Genomic DNA, 23,705 nt, shown 5'->3' with positions numbered 1-23,705 from the left:
TAACTCCTTAAGTCCCCAATGTCGAATATCTATCAAATTACAGCTTTGAAGTTTTGCGATAGTATTTGTCCATTCGTGTTCCCACTTTTCATTCTCATTCTGGGGCTCTGTCTCCACCTCCTGCTCCTTCTTGCGCTGTTCCCAAACCATGTCATCAAGCCATAGGCACTCTTTAACCATATGGTCCTCTGTCTTACAAAAACAGCATGCCCATGGGGTGGGTTCCCCCTTAAGGGCTCTTCATTTTCTGCCTTTTCATTTGGGCAGTGGTCTTCCTAAGGTCCATTCCCTGCACAAAGAGCACAGAAGAAAGAAGTATCCAGAGCCTCGTTTCTGAGTTCTGGCAGTATCATTAATTTGAGAATCATCCCTGCTTTGGAGATTTGCCTTTATCCAAGTGGACTTTACCTTCTTGTATTGGTTGTGTCACTGAGCTGATGTCTAGAACGTCTCTTCCCTCATAACGATAGTCCCTTGCCAAATAACCTCTTCTTCCACAGTTAAAGCAAATGTGAGAGACTGTGGCCAGAGGCCTGGGTGCAGAATACAAGCTGTCCGCCTTAGAGGGTTGTTGCTGGGGCCTTCCACTCTCATTGCTGCACCAGGAAGGCTGTGCGGGCTGTCTTTCTAGCCTCCATACCACGTCAACATTAATTCTTTCTGGTGGAAGGCATCTGTCATGTCTAGTGCTTTTTCCAAAGTGACCCCGGGTTGCCAACAGACCCAGTTCCACATGGGCTCATCAAGCCCATTTAGAAACTGTTCCAGAAGCACCTCGTTGTCTGCCTCAAGGACAGTCTTTGCTTCAGGCTGCAGCCATTTCTATCTGGTGTCTTTCAGTCAGTCAAATAGATTTTGGGGACTTTCCCTGAGAGCATAACACTCTGCTGAAACTGTTGACAGAAGTTTCTCTAGCATATCCCCCCTCCCATTTTTAAGAAAATGTATTTTATTTACTTGACGCCTTTTCATTGTAGCTGAAGGCGAGTTACATCCAGGTAGAGCAGGTATTTTCCCTGTCCCCAGAGGGCTCACAATCTAAGTTTGTACCTGAGGCAGTGGAGGATGAAGTGACTTGCCCATCCCTCCTCTCCTCTAAGGTAAACATATTTCGATCTCCTTCATACAGTTTATGATGCAGATTCTGCACTATTTTGATAGACTTCCTCTGACCTGCCTCTATATTTTTTTGGAGATGCAACTTTCAGAATTGGACACAATCCCCCAGAGTAGATTTCAGGAATGATTTGTACACAGACAATATCATCTCCATACTTCTGCTGGTTGCACCTCTTCCTGTGTATCCTAGAATTACCCAGACTCTTGCCACTGTATTTTCACACTGTTATATGCCTTGAAATTATCCGATAACTCAAGGATCCCTCTCTGTTATTTTCCTTTAGATACATTTATAACCCGCACAATCACCATGACTTGGCCCTCTCATGTTTGGTGCACATCTAGTCCCCTCTAATGCTAAATGCATAGCTCTGCACTTTTTTTAAATTAAATCTGTGTTGCCAAACACAGGAAATCATTAGCTGTATTTCTGTATCATTGATTTATCCCAGGAACTTTAACATTGCAGCATCAAGAACAGAAAGCTGTAAAAAGTGGTTAAAAGATGCCAGTTTTGGATATGTTGCTTGGGCATGCAGCATGGGTTGAGGGGAGGGCGATGTATAAAGAGGGGAAAATGGGAACAGAAAGAAAAGAGCTGAGCAGGATTTGATTCTATCATTAGGTTCTGTTTTTGATTTGCAGTTCACACATGGATCCCAAATGGGGAAATGTCAAGACCCATTAGTAAACAATAATGAATTACAGTACTGGTAGAACGTGATCTACATTGCTACTTGGTGGGATTTTCTGGTTGAAAAGATTTGCTTAAGAAAAAACGGAATCAGAATTTGCATTTGTTTTCAGTCAGCTTGACAGTCATTCATTAGGAGTATTGACAAATAAGGCACAGAAGACTGAATTGCTGAAAATGAATGTGTGCGGCAGCATATTCAAAGCCAGACTTCCTAGCAATTTGTAATATTTATGCACCCTTAAGCAACTCATGCTCTGCAGATCTTTCTTGATTTAATGCCATTTGCAAGCTGGAAGATGAAGCTTTTGCATGTTTTTAAATGACAGAGACTAGAATCTGAGAATATATAGAGTCAATGTATTGAAAGGTGATAAAGAATATTAGGGCTGTGGTCAACATCATCACCTTGCACTACATTTGCAAAAGCTGTGGAAATGTAGACAGAACTAGATAATGATTTCTCAGAGCTTATTATCTGAACAGTATGGTGTATTTCTGCAAGATAAAATACTGCAGAGGTATTTGATTGTCACTAAAAGTGACTAGCAGATGCAAAGATAAATCATTTAAAACTGCATCAGTATGTTACTTAATCTTATAAGAGACTTGCTTGAGACTTCTTACCAAAATAATACAATTGCATGCATCATTAATGTGGTATCATCCAGATACATGGTGCGTTAAGAATCAAAAATACAAAGTCTACACTGCAAAGAGTTTACAAACTATCAAAAAGGCACTTCAGGCATCAAGGAAAACAATGTTACCTCTTTTATTAAATTACATTTTATGGATAACCCCTATGTTTAAGAAGGGGTCAATGGGAATCTACAAAGGAAAAATAATGGCATAAAAAAAACTTGTATGAAACAGTTGGCCATGCTAGATAAGGTGCCTCACAGGACTTGGACCACTATCAGTCGAGTCTGAAGATCTGCCCAGCATGCCTTGTCCCATTCCTGTTTCTTCTGGAATGAGCAAACACCAGATGAACTATGCAAGCCAGATGAACTAGGGATATGAGTAACAGCAGTCCAAGCCAAATGCAGCTCTTTGGCTGACACAAGGGATGTTTTTTTTTAAAAAAGCTTCTTGAGGGTCAGCCTGGTGGCTGTGCACGGCCATGTGAAGGCTTTAGGTTTGGATTCCTGGTTCAGAGTTTTTGCTCTCTAGGCTAGTTAGGGATAGTGATGAAGTGTATACAAAAGTATGGGAGGATATGCATACAGAAGACATTTTTCCCACTGAAGGGGGAAGGCATCTGCTGCTAGTCTGCCCTCTGATCTCCTCCTAGAGTAGAAAAGTGGTACCTTCTTGGGTTATTGCAAATATATTCACATTGGGTGTGCCCCAGTGGAGGAAAATCCTGATTGCTACATCCTAATCCAGGGAGCACCCATGGGGTATAGCAGGATATTCTCTCTTGTTCCATGAGATAGCCCAGTTCCACATCCTGATAGTTTCTGACGCAGGAGGATAAAGCCTGTTCCTCCCTTCTTGCTCAAGCAGAACACGATCACCTAACTTTCTGTCTGGACTAGGACAATTTTGCTGATTTCTGAATGCATGTAGAGCATTCAAAATTGATTGTTAGCTCCATCAGACTGATAAGCAACCTCTTCTCCTGAAAAGACCAGGGCCTTTGGTGAGCTTCGCAGGCCAGTCTGGCAACATCTTTGATTAGGACAATTTGGTGATACAGAATTTGAAAGGGAAACCCAAAGTCAAATTGGAATGGGAGAGGTACAAAGTCAAAGAGGCTTTGAGTTTTCTGTGATATCAATTCTCTCCTGCAGTCCCTGAGTGGCTTGTATCCACTGGGATTTTAAGATCATATGGAGATGTGTCATGGGAGTTGCATGAACTGTGGAAGCTATAAGGTAAAATATTCTTAAAATGGACTAAGCTGATGTCTGCTGACTCTAAATTTCTCCTTCCTCTGGAACTAATATACTGTATTTTTGGCCCGATTGATGGGAAGGTAAGCTATAACTTAGTTATATTTAGCAGAGCCCCTATAAATTCCAATATTGGTGTCAGGATCACTTTGGATTTGGGGCAGTTAATGACAAACCCTACTGACTTCAGCATCCAGCAGCTCTGCATGGATTTGTCCCTTCCTGCCCAAGATGTACTCTTGACTAGTCAGTCATCCAAGAAGGAAAAAACACAACCCCCCCAGTTGCACAGAAACACTGAGATAAATGCAAAGCATTTTGTGAATGCCTGCACTGCAGATAATAGAATGCATCAATGGAGATGCTATTTCCCTACCACAAATCTGAGATACTTCCTGTGACTTGGATTTACCTCTCTATGGGTGTACACCTTCTTTAGATCTAGAGAATATAGTCAGTCTTTTTTATTGTTAGGATGGGAATTACTGAGCCCATGGTAATCATCTTGAACTTCTTTCTCTTTGGGAATTTGTTCAAGGACCTCACCGTCTGTAATGGGATGGCACCTCCTGACGTTTTGGATACCAGAAAGTACATGGAGTAGAATCCCCACCTTTTTTATGACCACAAAGGGCAAAATGATTAGCATTCATCAGTACAAGGAATCTCAGAACAGCACAGGGAAGAATAACTGCTAAAGCTGAAAGGAGCAGGGAGCAAAGTGAGAGAAAAAGAAAAAAAAGCTAAGCTGGTAAAGCAAGGAAACAAGACTTTTTTCAGATATGGCAATAAAAAAAGAAAGTGCGGAAAGGGAATTCTAATGTTGTACTTTGGACATTGAAGCTTGGGCCCTTGGTCGCTGTAAGAGATGACACCTCCCACAGGGCGGAGCTCTGTGGGGACTTGCAACGATAGGCTAGCTCTAGGCAGAAATGGACACAGAGATATATCTTTATTGTACTGCAATGTAGATGGTAACCCGAGGATCGGGTGAGGATTCCAGCTAGGAGAGAAGAACCAGATGATAATGTTCCGTCTGTATGTAGCAGAGTGGAATGGCAGTTCCACAGTCTCACCAGGCCTGCAGTGCAGGGTAGATCGGGAGTCTATGGAGAGAGAGATGAGACAAGCAAAGACAGAACAGGAGCGGCAGTACTCACTCTGATGCTGGTAGTTGTAGTAGGAGAGAGCCCCGAGGAGCGAAGGTCTCGGACGAGCAAGGCCCCGAGGAGCGGGTACCGTAGTCATCCTGGTAATAGGTAGGCAACCCTGAAGGGTAAATAGGAGCAAGGCAAGGCCCCCGAGGAGCGGGTACCTTAGGCATCCTTGTTGGTAGCAGATACCCCAGAGGGTAAAGAGGAGCGAGGCAATGCCCCCGAGGAGAGGGTACCTTAGGCATCCTTGTTGGTAGCAGATACCCCAGAGGGTAAAGAGGAGCGAGGCAAGGCCCCCATGGAGCGGGTACCTAAGTCGTCCTGGAGCGAGAGTACACATAGCAGGAGCATCTGGTAATGAGGAGAGATCAGCAAGGAGGATTCCTTGCTAAATCGTAGCTGGAATTGTGAAATGGGTTTAAATATCCTGAGCTTGTGATGTCATGCGGTGGGGACACCCCCGAGGTTCCCACCATGACGCACGTAAAGGACGGGGCTGCGCGCGTGAGCGTGCCCTAGGTGATCCTGGCAGAAAGATGGCGAACGCAATAGCCCATGCCGGTCTGGGGATGCCAGAGAGGTCGGCGAAGTGAAGCAGAGGCAGCCATCTTCCCAAGGTGAACGGAGTTAGGCAGAAAAAAGGTAAGCAACGACAGGCGCAACATATAAGGCCCATATTCAGACATTGACTGACTAGCATTTTAGCTGGACAAACTTATACAGTAAATTTTGATGGGATATTCAGCAGCCCACGCTGGCTATGACAAAGTTAGCCAGATAAGTTTATTTGACTAACTTTAGGACTGCTACTCAGGTCAAAATCTGCATTTATCCAGCTAACTTATCTAGATAGTCAGCTCTGCCCTGGAAAAACCCAGCCCTACTCCTGAGCTATCCAGATAATGTTTAAGTTAGACAAATAGTTATCTGGCTATCTTGGGGCTGGTCGGCATGGTTGGATTTTCAAATCCTAACATTTTTCTGGCTAAGTCCAAAGTTAGCTGGACAAATGGCACAAAATATAGACTTCTATAGAGTCAGAGGAGGACTATGTGGCGGATGTCAAGTATAAAGTGGAAATGCTAAACAAACGTGTTCAGTATCCACTGAAGAAGGGATTGAAGAGTACTGCTGATTGTTAACAGAGGTACCTATGGTAGTGGGGTTAGATGCCACACCATTTAAGGAAGAAAGGCTTTGGGTGGAATTTGCATACTGTAAGTGGATAAAGCTAAGGGACTAGAAAGGATACATTCTACAATATTAAGGGAGCTCAGAAAGGTTCTGGTCAGTCCACTGAAAGATCTGTTCACTAGATCTTTGAAAAATGGGAATGGTCTGTCACAGAGTCTTCACCCAATGCCATAGTTGTTCCCTGCAGAGTTATCCTGAAGTTGCAGGCCACAGTCGGGGCTTCATAACTAAGAAAGTAACTAAGTGGCTTGGGTGAGCCAAGGTTTTGGGAACCCATAGCATGGCAGGACTTCTGGCATGAATCTGAAATCTACAGTGGTAGATAATTGCTAATGTGTTGTCAAAGAGTAGGGATGTGAATCGGGCTTCGGACGATTGAAAATATCTTTAAAAATGGCGCGGGCCATCCAGTGCTCCTACCATGTGACAGGGGCCGGCCAATGGCACGGATACCCTGTCACATGGTAAGGGCAAAGGCCATCGGCGCCATTTTTATTAGTGGCAGCCGATGGCCCAAGAGCGGGAGATCGCTCCCGGGACCCCCACTGGACCACCAGGTACCTGTAAAACGTTTTTTGGGGGGTTCGGGAGGGTGGGGGAAGCTAAGGGATTAGTTTTAAAGGGTCGGGGTGGGTTTTTTGTTTATCGGCTTGGGCGCAGCCGATAAAAAAAACCGCGATCGGGCAGGACGAAAAAAAAAACACAATGTGAATCGGAACCGGAATCAGAACCAATTCCGGTTCCGATTCACATCTCTATCAAAGAGTCAGCCAGTCTTGTGGCTAGCCCTGAGAGTCCTTGCCTGGAGCTCCAGGGATCGAAGTTTCAGCCCACTATTCCTGACAGAACCCCCACCCAACTTGGCACCTCCAGGAGTCAGAGGTCTAGGTTTTTCTGGATATTCTTAATTTGTTAGCAAGGATGTGTTCCGCTGGTCCCCAGCTTTTGTCCTCTAGGTCACAGTCTTTCAAATATATTAAGTAGTGCAGACATCTTCAAATATACCTTGTGTCTATGATTTGGAGGACAAGAAACATGTGGGGATCAATTACAAAAAAAAAAAGCTGAGCTCCTAAATGTAGGTCTTAAAATGAGTGAGACAAGCAATTATAAACCAGGTTCCTTCCCCCACAACTCATTACGTGTTGAAGCCTTACAATGTAGACCAAGCTACATCTGGATCTGAGTGGTGTGTTTTGGACCTGTCTAAAAGAGGTTTGTAACCCTGCAGAGATTGCAAGCCACAGCAGCCAAGGTGAAGGAACATAAAAATACATAAAAAAAATTCCTGGGTGCTCTCCTGTGAATGACAAATGTTCTGCAAGAACAAGCATCTGGCACTCACAGTGTTAACAAGTTGGGAAAAGGGCTAAACTGTTTAGCCTGCCCAGAGAGCAGCACTACTTAGCCAGCAGAGGAGATAAAGGAATGCTGGGAGACCATTTAAGGAAGGAAAAGCACAAACTGGCTGGCTCTGTCTTGTGTGTGAGGGGCAGGGCCAGCCACATGTTGAGCCAGGAATCAGGAAGAGAGGCGTGCATCTGGCAGCCCTACAATCACTTCTTCTCCTGAAGAGCTAATTATCAAGAGTAAGAGACAGAAGTCTGAGATCTGAGGAAATAGAGAGACAGATAGCTGTTCTTGCTTCATAGCCGAGCTGCATGTAAAATCCCAACAAGGAACAGAGGAGCCAGAAGCTGAGAGACTGAGAGATTTCCTATCCAGGCCCAGGAGCACATGGCTGGATCACCATCCTAAGAAACTGAGTTAAGTAATCTAAACTTTGCACACAGGGTATGTTAACAGAGAAGGGAGAAGATTTATTTTCTTGCCTTTTGTCACAAATTCAGTATCTCATCTTAACTACTTCAGCCTTTCAGCCAATGTCAAGCACAAACCCTTGCTGGCAGGTACAGGCACACAAGATAGGTCAAGGAAAGAGAAGCTGATAGACTGTGGTCTTTCTGTATGAGACTGAAACCATGCCAGCTTTCTGTTTAGTATCAAGTAAACCATTTGGAGAAACTCTCCAGAAGAGAGAGAGACCTTCCACATACTGCAGTGCTCATCTATTTGGTTTGTCATCTAGCTGGCTCCACCATCAAGAGGGATTTCATTTTCTTCATTGTTTTTTTCCACAGTTTTGTGTTTGGGACAGGGTGCACTCTTTACAAACTGGTGACATTGGGGTGAATCTGTTCCCCACCCCCCACACACACACTTTGGGAATACTCAGGGATAAATACAATTTCTGAAAGTTGTGTACTTCACTGCTTCCCCCCCCCCCACCCCCCAACATTTCTCTATCAGTGTTCCTTATGTTTTTTTTACTATCCATATGAATATGTTGGTTGCCCTGGCCAACAGGCTATACCCAGTGTTATTTTTGCATTGCTTGATTCAAAATAGGAAAACTGCAAGTTTATATTTTACTATACTGCTGTACTTTTCCCATTTAATGTTCTGGTTGGATTTACTGTCTACTTACATAATACTTAAGGTTAAGTACTGTTTTATTCTGCTGTGATGATTTTATCTAGTCTGTGGTGCCACAAGGAGAGGTTGCTTGGGAAGGGCATAGAATTGTGGTACTGGGGTGACCAGGATCCTGTCTCATTCCCCACTCAGGCTACAAACCTGAAGATAAATCATATTAGTAAATATAATTTCTCATGTGGTACTCCCCACCCCAAGTAGAAGGGTAATTCATAGTCTGGACCAAGGAGGGGCTACATGAGGTTCCTAAGTTAGGCGCTATATCCAGCCAAACTTAGGGTCCTACGTTTTCAGCTGAAAATTCACAGAAATTTAAGGTCTAAAAGTTAGGATCCTAAATTTAGTTCTGCTATTCATTTGCCTAGATTTATGCTCCTAAATTATATACCTAGTTCTGAAAATCAGTGCTCAGCTCCTCACTTTGTTTCTCTGCCCTAATTCCACCCCTGCAGCCACCCATTTCCTAGCTCCTTAAATGTTAGCGCTCAATGAAACTAGGAGCCTGTCATGGCAGGAACTGCCAGTGGGTATAACCCCTGGAGACCAGGTGGGCTGGACACAGGAGTAGCTTTCTTGCACAGGACAGAAACTGCACTGGAATCAGGATTTTCTGAAACAAAACAGAGAACAAAAAGGTTCCCATAAATGACACAGGTCAGGGAGTGCACCACAAGGTACAGGGCTGAGAGACATAGTAATAAGAGACAAGAATCAAGGATAGGGAGGCGCAAACTAGGACCTCAATTGTGTACAAGAACAAACATCAGAATCGAAAAGACACAGACTTAGGCCAATATATGCAAAGCTAAGGCTAAGCCAAGAACAGAGTAACAGAGGCCAACAATAAGGAACAAGGTTAAACTCCATGCTGAGGCTAAGACTAAATAATGATGCACTGTATATGTTCTCTGAGGGATATAATACTGATATCACTCATACACGATATCACCTCATATATTGATCTCAACTAATCTATTACATCTAAATCGACTCATGTGACATGCATGTTATAAAATTGGGCATGTTATAAAATTGGGCATAGATTTGTGCGCGGCGGGTTGCGCACACAAATCTACGCCCGCGCACAAGTCTTAAAATCCGGCCCATAGTGAATTCACTAATAGATTTAAAGGATGTTAATTAGACACATTCCTACTCCCATAGCAACCTAAAACTTAACTAGGAACTGAACAAATTTGAGATGAAGGCAGTAGTCCAGCAGCAAGAGGGAGGTTTCCCAGTCTTTTGCATCGAGTGTCACATGTATGATTTTTTACCCGCCAGTGAGAAATTGTACATGTGCATGCGATGGAAAGAGCTCCTGGCTCTCAGAGAACGAGTCCGATCTCTGGAGGCTAGAGTGGCAGACCTGGAGGAGCTGAGGCAGACAGAGAGGTATATAGATAAGACCTTCAGGGACATAGTAGCCAAGTCCCAACTTCAGACTGGCAGCCCTGATGTGCCATGGAGGAGGAAGGTCTCATGATTGGAGAGCATCAACCGGGTGCAGCAGGAAAGGATCCTGCAGCAAGGACCTGCTCTCTAGGTGGTGTATTGTCCTTTCGCATCAAGGATGTGTCTCCAAGGCCTACTGCCCAGGAGGGAAGGGTTAGGTCGGCCATCATAGTTGGTGATTCGATTATTAGGAATGTAGATAGCTGGGTGGCTGGTGGGCATGAGGATCGCCTGGTAATATGCCTACCTGGTGCAAAGGTGGCGGACCTCACGCGTCACCTAGATAGGATTTTAGACAGTGCTGGGGAGGAGCTGGCTGTCGTGGTACATGTATGCACCAACAACATAGGAAAATGTGGGAGGGAGGTCCTGGAAGCCAAATGTAGGTTCTTAGGTAGAAAGCTTAAATCCAGAACCTCCAGGGTAGCATTCTCTGAAATGCTCCCTGTTCCATGCGCAGGTCCCCAGAAGCAGGAAGAATTCCGGAGTCTCAATGCGTGGATGAGACAATGGTGAAAGGAAGAAGGATTCAGTTTTGTAAGGAACTGGGGAACCTTTTGGTGAAGGGGGAGTCTCTTCCGAAGGGATGGGATCCACCTTAATCAGGGTGGAACCAGACTGCTGGCGCTAACCAGCAGCTGGTGCTAACCAGCAGCTTTTAAACTAGAACAAAGAGGAAAGCCGACAGTCGCTCAGCAGCGCATGGTTCGGAGGGAGGTATCTTCAAAGGATACTAATGATGCATTACAATTAGGGCATCCCGACAGTGAGGTTCCAATAATAAGAAAAGTAGTCCAAGTGTCTGTAACTAAAAACTCACCTAAGCTAAAAAATTCGAACTTATCCCTATCAATTAAAAAGAGGAATGAAAATACAAACAAAAAACAAACTTTGAAATGTTTGTATGCTAATGCCAGAAGTCTAATAAGTAAGATGGGAGAATTAGAATGTATAGCAGTGAATGATGACTTAGACTTAATTGGCATCTCAGAGACATGGTGGAAGGAGGATAACCAATGGGACAGTGCTATGCCGGGGTACAAATTATATCGCAATGACAGAGAGGAGCACCCGGGAGGCAGTGTGGCGCTTTATGTCCGGGATGGCATAGAGTCCAACAGGATAAACATCCTGCATGAGACTAAATGCACAATCGAATCTTTATGGGTAGAAATCCCTTGTGTGTCGGGGAAGACTATAGTGATAGGAGTATACTACCATCCACCTGGTCAAGATGATGAGACGGACAGTGAAATGCTAAGAGAAATTAGGGAAGCTAACCAAATTGATAGTGCGGTAATAATGAGAGATTTCAATTACCCTAATATTGACTGGCTAAATGCATCATCAGAACAAGCTAGAGAGATAAAGTTCCTGGATGGAATAAATGACAGCTTTATGGAGCAATTGGTTCAGGAACCGACAAGAGAGGGAGCAATTTTAGATCTAATTCTCAGTGGAGCACAGGATTTGATGAGAGAGGTAATGGTGGTGGGGCCGCTTGGCAATAGTGATCATAAGATGATCAAATTTGAATTAATGACTGAAAGGGGGACAATAAGCAAATCCACGGCTCTCGTGCTAAACTTTCAAAAGGGAAACTTTGATAAAATGAAAAAAATAGCTAGAAAAAAACTGAAAGAAGCAGCTACAAAGGTAAAAAGTGTGCAAGAGGCGTGGTCATTGTAAAAAATTCCATCCTAGAAGCACAGTCCAGATGTATACCACACATTAAGAAAGGTGGAAAGAAGGCAAAACAATCACTGGCATGGTTAAAAGGGGAGGTGAAAGAAGCTATTTTAGCCAAAAGATCTTCATTCAAAAATTGGAAGAAGGTTCAAAAGAAGAAAATAGGATAATGCATAAGTGTTGGCAAGTTAAATGTAAGGCATTGATAAGACAGGCTAAGAGAGAATTTGAAAAGAAGTTGGCCGTAGAGGCAAAAACTCACAGTAAAATCTTTTTAAAATATATCCGAAGCAGAAAGCCTGTGAGGGAGTCAGTTGGACCGTTAGATGATCGATGGGTTAAAGGGGCAATTAGAGAAGATAAGGCCATTGCGGAAAGATTAAATGATTTTTTTTGCTTCAGTGTTTACTGAAGAGGATGTTGAGGAGATACCCGTATCAGAGAAGGTTTTCATGGGTATTGATTCAGATGGACTAAACCAAATCACGGTGAATCTAGAAGATGTGGTAGGCCTGATTGACAAACTGAAGAGTAGTAAACCACATGGACCAGATGGTATAAACCCCAGGGTTCTGAAGGTACTCAGAAATGAAATTTCAGACCTATTAGTAAAAATTTGTAACCTATCATTAAAATCATCCATTGTACCTGAAGACTGGAGGGTGGCTAATGTAACCCCAATATTTAAAAAGGGCTCCAGGGCGATCCAGGAAACTACAGACCGGTTAGCCTGACTTCAGTGCCAGGAAAAATAGTGGAAAGTGTTCTAAATATCAAAATCACAGAACATATAGAAAGACATGGTTTAATGGAACAAAGTCAGCATGGCTTTACCCAAGGGAAGTCTTGCCTCACAAATCTGCTTCACTTTTTTGAAGAGGTTGATAAACATGTAGATAAAGGTAGAGATAGTATATTTGGATTTTCAGAAGGCATTTGACAAAGTTCCTCATGAGAGGCTTCTAGGAAAAGTAAAAAGTCATGGGATAGGTGGCGATGTCCTTTCGTGGATTATTTATTTATTTATTTATTTATTTATTTATATTTATTTATTTGTATGTTTTTATATACCGAAGTTTGGTGCAGGCCTTTACTCCGAATTACAGGTATAACAACAGTTTATATGAGCAGTCAAACGATTTACATTAATAACTGTGGGAGAATGGTTTAGTAATTATATCAGCTAATTTTAGAGGTTTACAAGAGAAATGCTGCATCATACTGAGTATATTTTACAAGTGAAGAACTACTGGTTACAATGAGACCGACTGATTATAATGATAAGTATAGAGGGTAGATAGAGTTATAAGGTAGTAAAGTGTTTGATGGTGATTATTTTTATTGGGTAGGGCTAAACTGGCTAAAAGACAGGAAACAGAGAGTAGGATTAAATGGACAATTTTCTCAGTGGAAGGGAGTGGGCAGTGGAGTGCCTCAGGGATCTGTATTGGGACCTGTATTTTTCAATATATTTATAAATGATCTGGAAAGAAATACAAGTGAAGTAATCAAATCTGCAGATGGTACAAAATTGTTCAGAGTAGTTAAATCACAAGCAGATTGTGATAAATTGCAGGAAGAACTTCTGAGACTGGAAAATTGGGCATCCAAATGGCAGATGAAATTTAATGGGGATAAGTGCAAGGTGATGCATATAGGGAAAAATAACCCATGCTATAGTTACACAATGTTAGGTTCCATATTAGGAGCTATCACCCAAGACAAAGATCTAGGTGTCATAGTGGATAACACATTGAAATCATCGGCTCAGTGTGCTGTGGCAGTCAAAAAAGCAAACAGAATGTTGGGAATTATTAGAAAAGGAATGGTGAATAAAACGGAAAATGTTATAATGCCTCTGTATCGCTCCATGTGAGACTGCACCTTGATTACTGTGTACAATTCTGGTTGCCACATCTCAAAAAAGATATAGTTGCGATGGAGAAGTACAGAGAAGGGCGACCAAAATGATAAGGGGAATGGAACAGCTCCTCTATGAGGAAAGACTAAAGAGGTTAGGACTTTTCAGCTTGGAGAAGAGACGGCTGAGGGGGGATATGATAGAGGTGTTTAAAATCATGAGAGGTCTTGAATGAATATAGATGTGAATCGGTTATTTACACTTTCGAATAATAGAAGGACTGGGGGCACTCCATGAAGTTAGCAAGTAGCCCATTTAAGACTAATCAGAGAAAGTTCTTTTTTACTCAACGCTCAATTAAACTCTGGAATTTGTTGCCAGAGAATGTGGTTAGTGCAGTTAGTATAGCTGTGTTTAAAAAAGGATTGGATAAGTTCTTGGAGGAGAAGTCCATTACCTGCTATTAATTAAGTTGAATTAGATAATAACCACCGCTATTACTAGCAATGGTAACATGGAATAGACTTAGTTTTTGGGTACTTGCCAGGTTCTTATGGCCTGGATTGGCCACTGTTGGAAACAGGATGCTGGGCTTGATGGACCCTTGGTCTGACCCAATATGGCATGTTATGTTCTTAACAGCCGGATAAGTTATCCGGCTAACTCCGATATTCAGAGATAGCCGGATAACTTATCTGGTTAAGTATGGTCCTGCCATAGAGCTCACCAGAAATTAACTGGATAAATTGCAACAGCATTATTGAATACACCTCCTAAGTTAGCCGGATAAATTTATCTGGATAACTTTGCTCTCCGGACTGTGACCGGATACTTACATCATAGAGAACAACTTGCAAACAAATGCACATGGCAGCATATAGATGCATATCTTGGCTGTGAGCAAATCTATGCAAGAATTTGATAACCTTCAGATATTCGCGTGTTTTATAAGATATGCATAAATCTACCCAGCCAGGCAAACACATAATGCAATCTACCCAGCAACATATGCCTGTCTGTAGGCTTACGCACGAATATATGCAATGCATTGAAACCACATATATCAATGAATTGAATGTGCATACTTTTCCTAATTCATAAATATACACACGAAAGTAAAGTAGGACTTACTCCAGAATTATCCATGTATAATCGGCCAATATTAATACATGTGTGCATAAATTAAATTACCCAGTTTACCAATTAGACCCCCAGTTCGCCCAGTCCTTCTCAGACCTTCCTGGTTCTTCAGCTTGAACTCCCCCCAGTTCATTCTGACCTCTCACCCAGTCAGTACTACATAATAAACACATCTAATATCACTTATGCCAGATAATTAGCAGGTGTAAAAATATGCAAGCAAGTTGGCACATGTATGCGCATGCCTTTTAAAATAGCAAATTACATAGGTGTTGGCCCTGTTCCGGAATGCCCCCAGATCGCTCCTTTTTTTCATGTGTATATGTGTGAGTGAAAATGAAAATATTTGCGTATTTTTTATTTTATAAAATACGGAATATACAAGTAGATGCCACATATCGTACCGTATGCAAATTGTTATGCATATAACATTTTAAAAATTCACCCCATACTCACATACACACACATGCTCTCTCACATACTCACATGCTCATGCGCATACTTCATCTTTCACACATGCTCACACACCCTCCCTTTCTCACACATGCCCACTTACATACACATGCTCTCTCTTTTGCATGCCCTCTCTCACACATAGTCACACTCCCCGCGCTCACATAAATATGCTCATTCATAATTCCTCATTCACATGTTCCCTCACAAAACACACACACACAGATTCCCTCTTTCATATATGCACACTCACATACACATGCTCCCTCTCACAAATGCTCAGTCACACACCCACATTCCCTTCTCTTACTCTTACAGAGTCTTCTAGAAGCACAAGCAGCACTAGTAGCCTTGCCATTCAGCCTTGTGGCTGACAGGATAATGCCTTCTTTTGGCTGCAGGGGCCAATGCTGCTCTACCTTCTGTTCCTGCTCTTTTCTTCCACTGTACAGCTGACACTGCTCTGCCTAAGCTTCTCCTTCTTTAGGTCTACACAGAGGACACTGTTCCTCCTTCTGCTTCTCTCAGTCCATGCTGTTCCAGTGCCTCCTCCCTTTGGCTGCATAAGTCATTGATGCTGACTACTCATTCTGCCACAGCATCTCTTTCTTCCTGCCTGTGTGGCCCAGAAGAGGAAGTAGTGGCATGTGGGCCTGGGTGGACAGGAAGAAGGAGATGTCATCGCTGCTGCCCCCAGAACTGTGGCATCCTAGGCAGCTGTCTTCCAACAGATCTGGGAGGACGTCTCAGTCATTGCTCAATAGCAACATCTAGTAGACAGATTTAGGGTTCAGTTTAACCAGGTTCCAGAGAGAATTGTAGTTTATGACCTCTAGCAGAGGGCAGAAGTAATGATGGATGGCCTAAGTTGAGAGTGAGTTATAAAAATAAAGGACACAACTCTGAGTAGTTGCAAATGAATGCTCATGGCGCTACAAAGGTTGGTTCCAATTGAGCTAGAAGCTCAAAGAAGCAGAATGAAATTGCTGGACAAAAAAATACACACACATCCCTCTCTTGGGCATCTAATTAAACCACAGAGGCTTTATATACAACAGTCCAACTAAAGTGTCAATGTCACTAATGAATGAGTCATTTTATCCCATAATATAATGTCCCTAGTTCTTCCTGTCCTCTCTCCATCAGAAATTATCACAGGAAGATCAACATGTGCTCAAGCAAAGATCTGACTGACTGTTTCCTTCACGAGATCAAAATCAAATACAGAAACATTAAGGATTGGTAATGACTTATCCTAAAAGGTTATTGATACAAAAAAGCCAATAAAAGTTAAAAAAACAAAACAAAACATGTGCTATTGGAAATAAGCTCTGGTACATTTCTGAATTTACTTATAAAGTTCCTGTTGTCTTAGCTTCCATAATACTACAGCATTTTATGGTATTAACACTGAAGTCATTAGATTTCATAAATTAAATGTCATTATTTCATTACTTATAACTTACAAGAGCCTTCTCCCACCGCAAACAGATCATTGTACCTTGGATTCCTGTAAAAGACCAAGATTAAATATAAAAACAATTGAAAATCAAAGTCTTCCCTTCAGACTGATCTAATTTATAAAATCAAGACTCTTCCTCCTGAAAAGAGGGCAGGTCTGCTTCTAAGCAAGAAAAGGAGTATAACAAAGGGAGTAAAATGTCAAGAACTGCAGAAGTGCAAGGGAAAATAGCAAGTTCCTTGATGCATGGACAAAGTAATCATGCAAATTATCTTGTTCCACACCATATACAGTGATGGTGCCATACAAATAGGAATAAAAAAACATCTCATCTCATTAAATGAATTGTCAAAATATTTCTACAAATTGACTGGGTAAATGTATTTCCATTAGAGATGGATGAAAATATTGTTATTAATGATCACTTAAACTCAACCCATTGTCTATCAACTACCAATCTAGAAGAGTTTTCTTGATCACAAACATATATTAGAAATAAACAATCTGGACATGTGAACAGAAACTTAGAAGACGTCAGCAGAATTTGGTCCACTCAGTCTACCCATTGTACTTACTGCCTGTGAAGTCACATGTCTAGCTCTTCTCTTTCCCTCGGCTATTAAGGTCCCTTCGATGCTTTAATTCTACCACTGTTTTGGCTCCTACAACCTACACTGGAAACCTGATCCAGGTTTCCACCACATTTCTCAGTGTAAAAATATAAATGAGCATTTTACAGCATACCAAGTATGATCTGAGATTTTACAACAAGCCCAGGGATTTTGCCAGTTCATTCATTTCATAAGCATGACTGCTATAAAGAAAACTCCACCCAACAAATATTATTCAGATAATAGGTAGAGTTTTAGATTGTGGATCTGAATATTTTTGCTCATATTTAGTTAATAAGACATAGAGGAGAGGGACTAGGTGTTGGATTAACTATGATAACCAGAAAGGTAGAGGAGCAAAGAGGAAGACAACAGAAACCTATGAAGGTAATGAGCAATGTCCAACATGTAGTCAGGCTTCTATAGCTGGCAGCTGGGACATATCCTTAGCAGCAGAATAAATGGACAAACAGAATGAAACAATTAGGGGCAGATTTTAAAAGATACGCGCGTGGCCTACATTTGTGTGCGCTATCCCACGAGCACAAATGTGCGCGCGCATGTTATAAAATCAGGGGCTGTCGTGTGCAAAGGGGTGCACACTAGTGCAACTTGTGCGCGCCGAGCCCTTGGGGAGACCAGCTGGCTTTCCCTGTTCCGTCCAAGACCGCTCCGAAATTGGAGCAGCCTCGGAGGGAACTTTCCTTCCCCCCACCCACACGTACCTTTGTTGTGGAAGTTATGCCTACCAAAGGCAGGCGTAACTTGCACGAGCCAGCCAAGTGCCAGTACGCGATCCCCTGGCCCAGGGGCAGTACAGAGGCCTCTGACCATGCCCCCGCCCCGCCCCCGGACCGCCCATTTTTTTCAAGCCCCAGGACTTACACGCATCCCAGGGCTTTATGCGTGCCACCGGGCCTTTTGAAAATAGGCCTGGCTCGCGTAACTCCCCTACGTAACCCTTTGAAAATCTTCCCCTTAATTTTTCCCTGTCATTATCTAGAAGTTTGTGTGAATGAATGAATAAATAAATAAATCTACTATGTTATTATATAATAGCACTGGGAATTAAATTCCTCATTCATTCACAGTTCATGGATCGTGGAAGTGCACCTTTCATGGATAGTGGAAGTGCACAGTGCACAGTGTTGCACTGTGGATACAGTGCAACATCTAAATGTTGTCAGACATGAAATAAGTCATGTGGAGTCTACCCTTCTATTAAGTTTTACTGTAAAAAGGAAGGGGGTCATTTTCTCATACTTCAGTCATAGTCAACTTTTGTCCTTGAGGGCTGTGAACCATTCATGTAGTCCAAATATCCACAATAAATATTTGCAATATATATTTGCAGATATTTGTTCTGTCAACTAGATTCATTTGTTTATCCTGAGAGCCAGTCCTATTTGTATTTCCTTATACGTCTTTTCCTTATACGTCTCCAAAGGTTAACTGCAAACACAGAGCCTTTTTTGCTTGGTAAAATGGCATCAGCTCCAAGCAAAAGAAACTGAATCACCAGCAAGACAAGGCAGAGATCCAAAGAAGGACACCTGATATAAAGAACAGATGGTGGCAAAAGACAGGGAAACCATTAACCTTCACTTGAAGGAAAAAGCAGAGTTGCGTACCTGTAACAGGTGCTCTTCAGGACACACCTGAGAGCTGATGCTCACATGCGTGACACACTGAACACATGACTATCATGGGACTTAATATAAACATATGTTCTGCATCCACAGGAGTCCCCCACTTCCTAACAATGGGGGCAGAGCAGAACTAAGACATTTCCCTGTACAACTCACCATACAAAAGATATTCTGATTCTGGTGTCAGCTCAATAACAGCATCACAAACTCTCTCTACTACTAGGTGTATTGCAAAATAACAAAAACAAACCCCACTCTATACATGTTTATCAAACCTGCCATACCTCAGCTGCACTAACTCCAAGAAATGAAATAGCAATAACCCTACCCTTGAAAAGGCAGCAGTTCACCACCAGTGCAATATCATATGGAGAAAATACAACAAATAAGGTGGATACAAACCTCCAGTAAAGTACCTCATCTCAGTCACATACACACAGAGCACAGACAGACCTGCCTTCACCTAATATAGAATAAAAGACCACAATTTACAAATGTGGAAACAAAACCTGGAATGGAAACCAAGACCAATTTCTGCATGCATATTCTCAAAACTGACATAGTATGGGCCTGGTACCTCGTCACTCCCCTCCATGCCCCCATCAACCCTCACTTCTCCCAACTACTCAATCATCCCTTCACATGCTCATATCCCTGTCCAACATTCCCGACACTCCACCCCACATCTTCTTCCTCATGCCCCCTCTCTCCCCGTTCAATCCTTTCTTCCCTTCCCTCTCCCCTTCCCTACCCAGAATACCTCTGCCCTTCTCTTTCCTACCCCTTCCTGCTCAGCATCCACTACTCCCCACTTCCCCACCCCCCCAACCTAGCAACCCTACACCTCCATCTCTCCACTTCCATCTCTCTTCCCTGACCAGCAGCTCCCAACCCTCCCTCCTCCACCTCTCCCTACCCAGCAACCCCAACCTTCTTTCCCCCACCCCTTCCTCCCTATCTTCCCACGCCTTCCTGCCCAGTACATTTCTCCCTCCTCCTGGCCCCCAGCCAGTAGAAAAGACTTCAGTCTAATCCAGAGTCTCCCTCCCTCTTTATCAGCAGCAGATGAGGGCAAGAAGCATTGAGGAGAGGAAGATGAGGAGGTAGCAGCAGTGGATCTACAGAGCTAGCACCTTTCTCCCTTATTCTCCTGCTTTCACATCCAGGCCCCATAGGGTGAAGAGAGCATCAGCAGCCTCACTGCCAGGCCAAGATAAAGTTAGTGTCCTGCCGGGCCCATATGAGCAGGAGTTTGTATTATCGCGCTCTGATCTGGGTGAAGGAGGAGGGAACAACCTCCCATTGGCCAGGAAGAGGAGAAGGAAGCAAGAGCAGCTTCCTGTCATACCCAGTAAAAGAGATCAGCCAACTCCTGCCCAGACTGATGAGGAAAGATCAGTCTTCTGCTGGCTCTGCAACACACCTCCCAGGGCTTCACGACACATTAGGGTGAGCTGACATACATGTTGAGAACCACTGCATTATACCATGCATCCATGTGAGGTCCCTTTAGTCTAATACTATAGCAAAGAAAAAAAAAACATGTAGTGGAGACCCAACTCCACGGGGAGGTGGGCAGGATGGCACAATAACTGCCATCCTGCTGTCCTAAGAACACCTTTTACAAGTAAGCAACTCTGCTTTCTTCAAGGACAAACAGGATGGCAGGCCTCTCACTTGGCCCCCAACAAAAAAGTGGACAATATAACAGCGCCAATGGGCACAACAACATTTTTCTTACCAAGAGGCCTTTTTTATATAGTAAATACCCTAGACGGAATCAGAGCTGGGTTCTACACCTTAAACAAGTTCTAGAGTAAAGACTGCGAAACTAGATGTCGCATCAGCCATCCCCGTCTAAACAGTAGTGCAATGTGAAAAAGTGCACAGAACTCCAGCCCGCTGCTTTGCGGATCTCATCCAAGGGGTCTGATCACAAGTGAGCCGCTAGCGTTGGCCATGGCTCGAGCAGAGTGAAGCTTGACATGGCCCACAAAAGTAAGGCCACATGGGGCATAATAGAAGGAGATGCAATCTGTTAGCTAATTGGAGAGTGCCTACTTGGCAACAGCGATCCCCATCTTACTCTGATTGAAAGAAACAAAAAGTTAAGTAGACTTTCTATGGGCTTCTGTCTGCTCCAGATAGAAGACCAAAATCCTCTTGCAGTCCAGACTGTGCAGGTCTTGTTCATCTTGATGAGCATGAAGCCTGGGAAAATAAACTGGAAGGATAATTGACTTAGGAAACCTATTTTCCTGCATACTCTATTTTTTAATGTAAACCGATATGATTTGTATCTGATACAAGAATGTCGGTATATAAAAATGCAAAATAAAATAAATAAAAAAAAAAAAAAAAATTGACTGATTAAGATGGAATTCCTACACTATCTTAGGCAAAAATTTAGGGTGTGAATACAAGACCACTCTATTATGAAAAAACTTAATGGAGGTTGGATTAGTCACTAAGGATTGAAGCTCACTGACTCTGCACGATGAAGTAACCACCACCAAAAATACAACCTTTTAGGTCAGGTACTTCAGATCACAGGACTGCAGCAACTCAAAGGAAGCTTTCATCAGTTGGGAAAAACCCACATTGAGGTCTGATGACACAACAGGAGGTCTGATGGGAAGCTTCATATGAAGCAGACCCTTCATGAAAGGTACAACTAAAGGCTGTACAGAGATGGGCTTACCTTCTACATGGTGATGATATGCACCAGTTGCACTAAGATGTACCCTGACAGAGCTGGTCTTAAGGCCAGGATTAGAAAGATGTAGAAGGCAGTCAAGCAGTTTTTGTGTTTAGCAGCAGAAGGAGGTCTAAGGCCCTTTGTTCACATCACATAGTAAACATCCTCCATTTTAGTCCATTGGACTTTCGGGTGAAAGGCTTTCTGAAAGCTAAGAGAACATGAGACACATCATCTGAGAGGTCAAGGGGATGCAGAATCATTCACTCAACATCCTAATGGTAGGCAAGAAGACCTGGAGATTGGGATGATGCAATCTGATTGACCTTGAGAGATGAGATCTACAGAAGTCCTCAGTCTGATCGGTTTCCAAATAGTAGTGCTGCGCCTGAAGGAGTGGAATCCAAATCTGACTTGTTCAATGGGGGGCTATGAGGATCATAGTCCCCTTTTCTTCCCTGAGCTTCAACAAAGTCTTCATGATGAATGGAACTGGAGGATATGCATGCAGAGTTCCCTGGCCCCAATGGAGGGGAAAAACATCCAAGGCTAGCGTTCCACACACCCTATAAGTAGAACAGAAGAGAGGGATCTTTCTAATCCAAGAAGCTGCAAATAGGTACATCTCCGCAAATAGGTACATCCACAGAAACAAAAGTCCCACTTAATAAGCCCCTGGTCCAGGGACCATTCATGGAGTCTTAAGTATTGACCCAGTCTGTTCACACCCCGTTCCCCATTCCGGCCAGGTTGGTGGTCCTGAGCACCATCTTTTGAGAGAGTACCCAGGTCCACAGCTTAACCACTTTGTGACAAAGGACGTAGGCTCCTGTATCTCTCTGCTAGTTGACGTACTATATCACCACTTGTTTGTCTATATGGATCAGTACAGTTTTGTTGGACAGTCGAACTCTGAATACCCATAGCGCACACCGAATCACCTGGAGATCCAGGAAGTTTATCTAGTACTGATGCTCCCAGGTGGAACAAAAGCCCTGGGTATACAGCCTATCTACATAAGCTCCCCAACCCAAATTGGATGCATTTGTAGTTAGGACAATTTGTACTGGAGGAATTTGGAAGGGAACCCCTGTGTTGCGTCTGTCGGTCTCAGATGGCTTTGACCTCTGTGCCTCCCCTTTATTCCTTCTCTCTCCTCAAGCCTTGGGAAGATGGCTGCTGCCGCGTTTTTATGCAGCTCTCTCCGGCGTCCCCAGGATGGCATCGGCGACGGTGTTCGCCATGATTTTCCTGAGGGCCTCCTAGGATGCGTGTGCGCATGCCACCCACGTCTTTATCCACGTCATGGCGGGAACTTCGTGGGCGTCCCCTCCGAGTGACATCATCACATCCTGGTATTTAGCCTGCCCTTCGTTTGCTAACAAACTGAGTTAGCAAAGATTGGATTGGATTGGACTGCCTCCGGTCTAAGCTGCTCTGCCGCTTTCTAGCTGCTGCAGGAAGATCTCTCTCTGCCCTTGGGGGTAATTCATCGCTAACCTGGGTAACCACTCCTTCGGGGCCCTTATGCTCTCTATCAGGTACCTATCTGGGATATCGGGTACTCGCTCCTCGAGGGCCTGCTCTCCCTACTCTGGTGCCTACTACTGAATTACTTCTGCCTGCCAGGATCTTCACCAATACAGCTATCTACTTCAGTGAGTACTAACCCTGTCAGTCTGTCTCACCTTCAGCTTCAGCGCTCGGAGTCTTCATCTGGGTCCTTCCTCTGCTACCCTGCGCTGCCTATCATCTACTCAAGTGTGGGACTGGCCTCCTCTGCTGAGGACCTCTGGACTACTTCTACTGAGTTACTTCACTGCTGTCTGCTCCCTGGGCAGTACCACCAAGTTATCAAGAGTTCTGCAGAAACAGCGAGAACCGCTTGTACGCCAAGTTGACTAAATGCAAATTTCACAAAGAATCCGTGCCCTTCTTAGGTTACATTGTCTCAAACATAGATTTCCAAATGGACCCTCAGAAGCCTGAGAGTATTCAAAAATGGACACAACCCACTGGCCTAAAAGCTCTAAGACAATTTTTTGGATTTACCAACTACTACCGGACCTTTATCAAAAATTACTCTTCATTGACTGTTCCATTAACAGCGATGACTAAAAAGAGAGCCA

General features: G+C 43.3%; 1 protein-coding gene across 1 annotated transcript in view; it reads right to left on the bottom strand.

Moving 5' to 3' along the window:
- Positions 1-23,705, bottom strand: part of DNAI1 (dynein axonemal intermediate chain 1) — a 730,814-nt gene that overhangs the window by 389,968 nt on the left and 317,141 nt on the right. The window contains exon 12 of the mRNA XM_029581328.1: positions 16,623-16,666. Within this exon, the coding sequence (XP_029437188.1) occupies positions 16,623-16,666 (44 nt within the window). The remainder of the gene's footprint in view (positions 1-16,622; positions 16,667-23,705) is intronic.

This window comes from Rhinatrema bivittatum, chromosome 1 (assembly GCF_901001135.1).
Source record: "Rhinatrema bivittatum chromosome 1, aRhiBiv1.1, whole genome shotgun sequence".
NCBI lineage: Eukaryota > Metazoa > Chordata > Amphibia > Gymnophiona > Rhinatrematidae > Rhinatrema > Rhinatrema bivittatum.
Note: the sequence above shows the minus strand (reverse complement) of the source record. Positions and strands in the feature narration are given on the sequence as shown.